The sequence below is a fragment of the Urocitellus parryii genome, chromosome 1 (genome assembly GCF_045843805.1).
Source record: "Urocitellus parryii isolate mUroPar1 chromosome 1, mUroPar1.hap1, whole genome shotgun sequence".
In the NCBI taxonomy this organism is placed as follows: Eukaryota; Metazoa; Chordata; class Mammalia; order Rodentia; family Sciuridae; genus Urocitellus; species Urocitellus parryii.
Window position 1 is genome coordinate 262,252,067 of NC_135531.1, and position 10,651 is coordinate 262,262,717.

At 39.4% G+C, this 10,651-nt stretch overlaps 1 protein-coding gene across 1 annotated transcript in view; it reads left to right on the forward strand.

The window, feature by feature from the left end:
- The window catches only part of Vwc2l (von Willebrand factor C domain containing 2 like), a 144,869-nt gene extending 134,911 nt beyond the window's left edge, over nucleotides 1-9,958 (forward strand). The window contains exon 3 of the mRNA XM_026402367.2: nucleotides 9,810-9,958. Within this exon, the coding sequence (XP_026258152.1) occupies nucleotides 9,810-9,958 (149 nt within the window). The remainder of the gene's footprint in view (nucleotides 1-9,809) is intronic.
- The last annotated feature ends 693 nt before the right edge of the window (nucleotides 9,959-10,651 follow it).

Here is a 10,651-nt window from a genome sequence, read left to right on the forward strand (position 1 = left end):
TAATTCATTTGCCCATTAAAACTCTCATAAAGTAGTTTCTCTAATTGTTTTACTAATATTCCCACTTTTTGACTGAAGACATTGAGTTCATACAGCTAGCAAATGGCAGGAGCAGGATTGTGGTGTGGATAGTCTGGCTCCAGGGTCCTAATCTCCTTCTCCTTATCTTCTTTCTCTCCCTGAACTTCTGCATCCTCAGCTCTGTAATGGGTCTGAATTGCTGAGAAGAAATATGACAGTGATGTGGAAACCATTCAAAACTCTTACAACATAGAGTAGTCTTGTTTCCGTACGGAGATTTTGACTAAGATTATTCTATTATTCAAAGCCAAAACTAAGCAGATGGCAAACCCAGCCATTTTCTGACCAGCTTTTGAAGGTGAGACTGGACATAGGCAGCCAGCTAATGCTGAATCTGAACTTCATTGGTACTCAAAGCCTGCTGATTTGCCTGAAATTAGAAAAAGAGCAACCAGCCTTTATCTCTATTGTGTAGCCTGACTGTCCTTCCTCTCTCGGCTCCAGCCCTTGCATTTTACTTAATTGGAACACCAAGCTATAAATCTTACATACTTAAGGGCCAGAAAACTCTCTGGAGCTCTCAGACTGAAATTTGTGTGGGAGTTGGGCAATATTGAATTTTCAAATAAAATGATTAACAGTCACCTTTAGGGCAACCTCAGAGAAAAGAGTGCTTCCTGAATCTTGCCACTTCCATCTGAGGATGCTTTTTGGTTTTAGGTTTAATAAAAAGGATTCAAAAGTAATGTAGAGGTGAGTGACTAAAAACAGAGAGATACTCCATTCCTGGTCTGATGGCTCCAATTGTTAATGGGGATCTCATGGCTACTCTCAGTCCAGGATGAAGAAGGCCATCAGAACACCTCACTTAGAAAGGCTTCAGGCATTTGGCCCAATTTTAAGTGCAATAAACTATAATTACAAGTTTTTTATAGAAAGATTTTTCCAATATTTTAATAATTGAAAATGGGTGTACCTGATCAGAAAGCTTATTTGCTTTTCTTTAGCACAATAACATATATCAGATTTCATGAAGCAGAGAATTAAAATCAGCTAAGAGGAAAGGCAGAGCCCAATCCAATTCAATCACCAACTGAAGCCTACAAGCCTACTATTTGCTGAAACAATGATTTAGATGCTCTGCCAAATAAATATAGGATGTTTATGGCTTTACACAATAGGAATCTGCCTCATTTATGCAGCAGGAAGATCATTTACAACTAATTTTTAAAAGACACCAAGTGTCAATAATACATTTTCAAATCAAGGCCAGAGATTGCAATTCTCCAAAGTGGACTATTAAGCAATATGAAGTTGTTGTCAGAGAAGAGTTTTCAGGGACACCATACTAGTTTATAATAATAAAGCACCCATAAAGTGGTCATGACCAGCCTGGTTTTTCTAGTCTCTGGGAAGTTAAAAGCCCGACTTTAAAGAGCACCTGCATAGAGAAGCAACAGGGACAAGCCATCTCCTCCTGAGGAATCTCTGTGCCAATCTGGCTGCCTTCCCCATTGATTGCTGGAACCACACTGCCTTCTTGGCCAGATGTGCTTTCTGGGAGCAAATTTTGTTTTCCAAGTACTGAGAAAAGGTTACATGCAGCTGTTTCCCTGCCCTACAAGGGAATTTTGCAGCCAGACTCTCTCTTTTCATCCATCTATTCATTCCACCTATTCACCCTTTTACCTGTACATACATACATGCATGTGCATGCATACACACACACATACATGTACACACACACACACACACACACACACCCCAGTAATTTAAACACACTAATTGTTTCCTTCTCCCATTACCATATCATCCCAGGTGTATCAAATCTTGGAAGAAATGAAAAATCAGCTCCTATGCATAGAAAGATTGTCTTGTGGCATGGAAAAAAATAGCTGTATCCTATCTCAATTTCTGATTAACTATGTGACTTTGCAAAAGTCATTTGACATTTTTATGTCTCGTCCCACCTGTAAAACAAAGAAAATAAAAGCTCATGTGAGGATAAAATAAGGTCATGCATAAAAAGCTCTTTAGAAGAATTTTAAAAGCATTATCTGAATTGAGTGCTGTCCCCTGGGTCTGGATTTCATCTGAGCTTCCATCAAGTGAGAACAGTACAGTCAGGAATAGGAGAAGATAGGATTATGACTGACATGTGGAGTAAATAATAGCACTCAGAAGTTTGCCCTCATTGATTCCTCTTCCTGTTTCTCTTAGCACCAGAAGTGAACAATTACCTTCTTCTATGATTTGGAAAATTCTCTATGATTGAGGAAATTTCCTATGAAGAAAGCCTATCCAAGCCCCTAGTAAATCTACCAATGCCAGGAATTCACGTTCCAGCTTTCCTTGCTCCTAAGGAGCGGATACTTGACTAGGCTTTGTCTGCTAGACATTCCTGCAGTGGACTTTGAATCATAACCTAGTGATTTCTAGAAGCACAGACCCAGGCCACAAGGCAGGGCCCATCTGACAGGCATTAGTGCCAGTGGTTCCAACAGCAGCATCCAGAGGCCTGTGCTGGTGATACTGGTGGGGCCAGCAGCTGTATCTGTGCCCAAGGGGAGTCTTCACTGGGCCCACCCTGTGGCATGATTTTGGCCCTTGCTTTCCTTGTGTTACTGCCAACTTGGTTCTCTTGGCTAGTCTGGATGCAATTTCCTTCAGTCAGTACTTTTTTGTTCATGTTTGACTAATGGATTCCTCCTCTATTCCCAACAGCCTAGTATCTCAATCACATGGACACCATTCTGGTCCACTATGGGATCCCAACTAAATTGTCTTCCTAGAGGTTACCTCTGCCTGCCCTCCAGCCCTTTGCCTTCTTCACATCAAATCACACATTTCCTGGGGCCTTTTCCCTTAGCACTTTGTTTTCTTAAGGCATAATCTGACCAATTAATTCAAGTCAATGTGTTAATTGCTAACACTAATTTAACATCACCCCAGCATTTTAGCAGATAGTGTAATGCCTCAAAGCAAAGGAGAAAAGAATGTTTTAGTGACCATCGTGCTTCTAGTCTTTGCCTGCAATCTCACAAGTCCTATATCTAGGACAAGGCAGGGCCTCTCTATTTCATCCATAGGTGTTCTACGGACCAATCATATAGTGACATTGGTGCAATTTACTGAATCAGTCTTTACCTCATGTTAATACACACACACACACACACACACACACACACACACACACACCTACAAAAAATAATTCAATGGCTTCCCATTGCTTTAAAATAAAGACCCAAATCTTTCACATGGTCAATAAGGCCCTGGATCTTGAGCTCTTACCAAGTGTTATGCTCTCAAATATTTATAATTTGGGGGACAGGGAGTGAGGAACAGTTTTAAATGCTGATTTTTGTACCTTTTTCTGATTTAGATAATCTTAATATACCTACCTGTGTCCAATCAAGCCAACAAAATAATGGTAATTACAAAATTCCTGAATATTTAGCAATTTCCTCTTTCAAGTCAACGTGAGGTTTAGGCCCAGCATACCAATACCCCAATTTGCTTTTCTAGGAAGTTCACTGACCTCTTACTTGCCCACCACTTCAATCCCACTAGCTTATTCTATTTCCTTAGCCGGTCACATTCCACCTCCACCTCACTCAGCACCTCCATACAACACAACATACACACCAAACTGAGGCAGGTTCTGTTACCACCCGTGGCTCCATGACCCTCTCCTTCACAACACTTATCCCAGGTTATTTATTTATTCTTTAAATATGATCCAATAATGTCTAACATCAAAACAAACTTTTGCAACTGAGCACAGTGACACACACCTGTAATCCCAGTGTCTCAGGACTGAAGCAGGAGGATCAGGAGTTCAAAGCCAGCTTCAGCAGCAGCGAGGCACTAAACAATTAATGAGACCCTGTCTCTAAATACAATGCAAAATAGGGATGTGGCTCAGTGGTCGAGTGCCCCTGAGTTCAATCCCTGTTGTATCCCCTTCCAAAAAAGCTATTCTATATCTATGTACAAATATACCACAATGAATCCCTGTATATGTATATATGTATGTATATACATATATATATCTCATATATAATGATAATGCCTAATGATGATGATAATAATAATAATAGAGAGATCAGTAGAGCAAGTAGACAGGGGGAGAGAATAGAGAAAGGAAAGGGAAAGTACTTGAAAATGAGACTGATTATATTATATGCATATACAAAGATGGCATGAGGAATCCCACTGTTCTGTATAATTATAATACACCAATAAAGAATAAAATCTATTAAAAAAACAAGCACACAAATATAGATCTGTAGGAGGTGTGATCGGAATGGCTATTGACTTCCTTTTCCAATACTTTCTATGTACCCTTTTATAAGGAAAATTTGGGGGCTTATGGAGAAAAAAGATATTGTTTCAGTCACTACATGAATCTGTTTAGTTCTTAGAAACAAAAATATGAAGAGACCCTTCTATTTTCTGCAGTTTTCTTTTTTTTAAATCCCTGGGTTATTAAAGCTGGAGAAAATATTCCAAATGCTTTTCTTCTGATCACTGGATACTCTGTGCAGGTGCCCCATGGTGGCTGGGGAAGCTCAGGTGGGAAGATGAAAAGCGAGGCTGCTTTTGGACTGAGCATGGGCTTCCCACGGCCACCTCGCCAGTGCAGCTCTGCTTTTGTAGACTTCAGATGTTGCTCTTCCTTGTACAATTTCTTGGGTTGATTTCTAATGTGGAAAAATTTATAAACAGTTTTTATATTAGATATGCAAACTAAATGCTCAGAAAAGTACAAAATAGTAGGGAAATTTTTGTTTCAGGAGAAAAATATTATTGGTTAGAAGTATTCCCATTTTCCCCTCTTTTCTACCATCTTCAACTCCCAGGGAGAAAAAAAAAAATTGCATTTCCAACTTTAATCCTCTCTACAAACCAGACAATCCAGGTCACCGTTTGTATTTGAGTTACAAAGCATTTGACTAAAGTCACATATATAATCAACTGGAAGAACCAGGACTTGAACCAGGTTTCCCAACTTATAGACCACTTTCATTATGGTTCTTGGTCAGTCTGTGTTTTGGTCAGCTTTTTCATCGCTGTGACCAACAGATCTGACAAGAACAATTAGAGGAGCTGAAGTCTACTTAGGGTTCACGGTTTCAGACGTCTCAGTCCATAGATGGATGACTCCTAAGCTCTGGGCCCAAGTGAGGCAGAACATCATGACATCATGACGGAAGGTGGGGCAGAGGAAAGTAGCTCAGGACAAGGCAATCAGGAAACAGAACTCTGCTCTCCAGGGATAACATAAAAACTTCAAAGGCATGCCCTCAGTGATCTATCTCCTCCAGCCACATACACCCAGTTCATTTCTATCAGTGGATTAATCCACTGACTGGGTTACAACCTCCATCATCTAATCATTTCACCTCTGACTCTTCTTGCATTTTTTCACACATAACCTTTTTGGGGATACCTCATATCTAAATCACAACAGTCTGTACCCAGTACCAGTGGGAATTTCACTCTGCCTTAAGGAATACCTCACTGCACACAGCATCTTCTCCAAGGGGAATTTTTGTTTGTTTTAAAATATGTTTCCTGGAGACCATATGAATACACATTATATAACTAGTAAATGCATAAAATTCAATAGATAAACAGTCTCACTGCTTTCTAACCACATCCCAATCTTAGCTCAGTATGCATCCTAGTACTAAAATGAATTGGACTTCTTAATTTTGACTAGAAGCTCAGGATCTGTGAAAAGCAACACAGCAATGAATTCCCGAAATCTTTTTCTGGGCAACTAGAAGCCTCCTATGAGTCACAGAGATTCAAATTCATATCCCATTGAAGCTACCTCCTGGCTTTGTGCTTTCAGGCAAGTTATTTTCTATCTGTGAAGCACCATATCCTGAGGTAAGAGTGTGTTCCTTCCTTCTATGATTTTTTTTGTAAATATTAAATGAGACAAATTCCTAGCATGAAGTCAGTGTTAAAGAAATTCTCACCATGCATTTGCATTGATTATCAATATTTCTAAACCTATGTTACTAAGACTAGGCCTAATGAATAGATAGGGTCTGATCTATAGGTTCAGAAAATAAATTTGTTTCCAATGCGTAACTAGGCAGGTCATTCTGTTTCACTCAGTTGAACAAGCCATAGTGAGTGCTTAATATTTGCTAGACACAGCATTAGTCCTGGACCATAAGAACTAACAGATATTCAGTTTCTCCCTTCAAGTTGCTGACAATATACACCATACTAGACAGATAGACCTCCTGCATGGTTTTGTTCTGTTTGTTGTTTGGGGTACTGGGGATTGAACCCAGTACCTCACTCATGCCAAACACTTGCTGTACACTAAACTGTACATCCAGGCCTCTCTTCCATTCTTAAACCTTTCTAAGGAAGATCTCACCACATTGTTGGGAATCACCACATTCAACTTTCAGATATCTGAGTAGTGTGTGTGTATGTGTATGTGTGTGTGTGTGTGTGTGTGTGTGTGTGTATGTGTGTTTTCAATTCATTGAGAATCAATGGATCTCCTTTTCTTCTTATTCTATGCCCCAGAAAAAAAAAAAAGAGTACACATTTAGTCACCATTCTTCATGTAACAAGCCTTCATTCCCTGAGAGTTATTGAGTTATTCCTCTGTCTTCTCTTTCTAGATTAAATAATTCCAATCCCTTTAACCTTTCCTCAGAGGTCCTATTTGCCAGCCTTCAGTTTAATCATTTTCATTGCTTCCCCTCTGGAGCTTCTCCAAGTGGTCTGCATTAAAATATGTTGCTTTGCCATTGAGTTCACTCTTCAAAGCAACTTATCCCTTCACATAGACCATGGCAAAAGGAGAGCAGCCCCCAAAGAAAAGGAGGACTTTAGAGAGGAGTAAAGAAATATTTCCTAGGTAAGGAACTCGTGTAGAACACTCAAAAGCTCAAAGCAAATTAGCATTTTCTGTCACACTATTAAGGAGAAAGGCCTAATACCAGAACACTTTTTAAACAGTGCCACCATTCTGCTTGACAATTATCTAAATTACTTGTAAGTGGATAAGACTATTAACAGCAAACTGGAGATTTGCTGTAGTTATACCTGAGATTCTCAGAAGGGTACCAATAAAATCACTGTAGTACTAAAGTTGATAAGATCAAGCAAGCATTTTTGATTCTGTAAAATACCTCTAGTCATCAGATTGACAGTAGAGAGCTTATCATATTAATTATAGGCAGTGCCTTTGGTCAGTTTTGGCACATGAGAAGCATCTTTCTTTCTTATATCCATCAAAATAATTAATATTTCTTGAGCTTAAAGTGCAACAAATCCCAATGGCTCTTAAGAAATGATGTATAGAGGTTAATTCAATACATACTGGTCATAGCACAGCACCAACATGTGCAGAAGGGGCGAACACCAGAACACCAGAGCACAATATCCCATCAAGATGTGCACAGTCGCTTGTAAGAAATTTCTTTTTACACATTCCTCTCACCCTTTCCCTCTTATTGTACCCTTGAGACTATGCAGCCTCCTGTGCACCAGCAGTATACAAACGTGCACATGGATATGTGCGTGCACGCACACACACACACACGTACAAAGTTAAGATTTTTCTATCAGATTTCCAAATCATCTAAAGAAACTATGAAAACTCTTACTGGGTAATATTCAGGGACTTCTTTATTTTAAAACTATTATTAAGAATAACATGGTTTGCTTTCCCCGTTTGGAAAAGTTAAGAGTGTACAATTAGGGTGAAAGTTTGGGTTGGAAAGGATGGTGGACAGGGGGGTCCATGCATCCTCCAGGCTGACTGGTTCAACAGGTTGGAGCCATGCCTAGTTCCATTTCCAAAGCTACCTTGACTTTGGGAAGACCAGGTCTGGCCTAGAAATGGTGGGCTGAGAGAAGTCTGTCAACATCAGGCATGGGAGAACCAGCTGCATTCTTGAAAAGACTCTGCCAAGTTCTCTGAATATTCTCTCAGTTCTGAGTTCAAAACACATGCATGGTTTGGTGTTGAATTTTCCCAAAGAGGTGTAGTCTCAAAGGCAATCCAATCTATCAATGATTAAATTCCCAAAATTTACAGAATTAATATTGTTATCCTTAAATAATTAGCAATTAGGATGCCAAGAACTTACCATAGGATAAGAACAAGAAACACCCTTGGGGGTAAAGGCAGATCATTCACCAGTTGTTTAATTGTCAAGAGTTGACCCAATGTGTCTCTCCAGCTCTTGATTTCTCCATGATCAGACACACATCTCAGCTGTTCATGTCATCCAGTGAAGGAAAGTCAGTGTATGCACAGCTGAGGTCTGGGAGTGCTAAAACAATGGGCATTTAAAGCCATGGCATATGCAACAGCTATGTATTGAGAAATATATGTTGTAGCTTAATTGTTCTTATTTTTATAAAAGCAAGCTTTCATGGGGCTGAGGTTGTGGCTTAATGGTAAAGCGCTCGCCTAGCATGTTTGAAATGCTGGTTTCGATCCTTAGCACCATATAAAAATAAATAAAATAAAGGTATTGTGTCCAACTACAACTAAAAAAAAAATCTTTAAAAAGCAAGCTTTCAATAATGAACTGGTACTACAGATAGCCTCCGATTTCATTTATTTGCTGGTAAAGACAGTCTTGTACAGTTTTATCAAGTGGTTAGAAAGTAAAAGGAGGGCAAGGTCATTGACATATGCTGCCAGGCTACCTTGTAGCGGCTATGGCAAGTAGCCAGTGATACTAGACACGACTCAGTGCTGATTCTCTTTACCCAAATGTGTACTTAAAAGACTTATACCAAATTGTTTTTTTAAAACCAGTGATTTGTACCACCTGTTCTAATCCATTGTATTTGGGGGAATAATTTTTATTCCATTTGAATTTGGAAAATATTATCAATTAATACTGAACATTAGCACCCCTACATTGGGAAGGCCAAAGGGGGAAAAAATGCAAGAAAGTAATTAAATAAATAAGGGAAAGGGGGGAAAATATAGACAAGAAGTGAAAAACTAAGATTGGTGAATTTTTTAAAATGCACCTGAAATGAACAGTTGACTTCTGCAGTAAAGCTTTTCTGAACCTGAAAAAATAGAATAAAATTCCTGCTGACTTTCAAACCATTTGGGTCATTGTTTAAAAAAATAGAAGAAGAAGAAAAAAAAAAAGATAGCCAGCAGATTAAAGGAACTCCATTTATAAAAATCAAATGAACCTTTAACAAAGCTTGTTTGGGGACATGAATAAATCATCTGGTCATGAATTATTCATTGTTATCAAGAAACAAGCTGGGGTTTCCAGGAACTGGGCTCAGGAGGTGCTGAATCTGGGGAGCGAGTGAGCTTATTTTCTCACATCCACCCCACGAAGGGAGAGAATCAACCATGGGCACCATCCAGTCCCACAGACCATGCCAGTACTCCCCTAGTGGGTTCAGGGTATGCTTTGGCAATCTTTAAACCCCAGAGATTAAGTAAAATTTAATCCATAGAACCTAAATTAAGAAAATCATACATACTCAGTAAGCAGACAGTAAGATTCTTGAGCATTGTCTCACTCTTTTTTTTTTTTTAATGCATGATATACATGGAAAATATGAGCTGTGTGCAAAACACAGTGAGCTGAAAGTTTCAAAGGGATGCATAGAAAGTTTCTTGATGTTAAGTTGCTAGCAGACTCTGACCCCTTTGTTCATATCTTAGGGGATGGGATTGCTCTTGGGGGACAGAGGCATGGGAGCGAGAAGGGGGAGTTTCCCAGATTTAATCAACTAATCGATGCATGTGTGTGTTCCAGGTCCAAACTGCTTTGCAGGAACTACAATAATTCCGGCTGGCATTGAAGTGAAAGTGGACGAATGTAACATCTGTCACTGTCACAACGGGGACTGGTGGAAGCCTGCTCAATGTTCAAAGCGTGAATGCCAAGGCAAGCAGACTGTGTAGGACAAATTCCCAACCAATGACGAGTTCTTAGGAGAGAATGCTATGGCTTCTACACTGCACATGTTTAACACAAAACAAAACAAACAAACAAACTCCTGCCAGCTACAACAGGGTCACCAGCAAAACCTTTTAGGGTTGACAAAAGTGAATATTTTACTAAGAGGAAATTTCTCTCTTTTTCTCTTGCTATATAAAATATATATGGTATATAGCTATCTAAACCGCTTTTGTAATTACCAATGCTTGATGGTGACTTGATGACTGGATTTCTGGAACAAAAAGAAAGAAATAGCCTTGCACAGGCTCCTTCCCTGGTGATGCCTTCGACCTGCCAGCTCACCAGGCCCTGATTTACTCCATTTTTACTCTTCTGTACATCCTCCATGCCATTTCTCTTAGAATATTTTTTTCCCACTTTTAGAACCTAAAGGGCCAGATTTGACTACACAGAAAATTTTGAGATGTGTCAAAAAGGTTTATTAAAGAAGCATCAGGGGGAGCAGGAAGATACAAGAGTATCCAACCAATCCCATCCCTGGAGTAAATATTATGCCCTGTAAGCTAAGAAAAGAGGGCTGCGCACACCAGTGGACCCTCTGCTGGACATGGTGGGTAACTGGTATTTTGTCCGTTATGTGGGGGCTTGGATTTGATTCTTACAAACCACGTATTTCATACACAAAACCTTGAAAC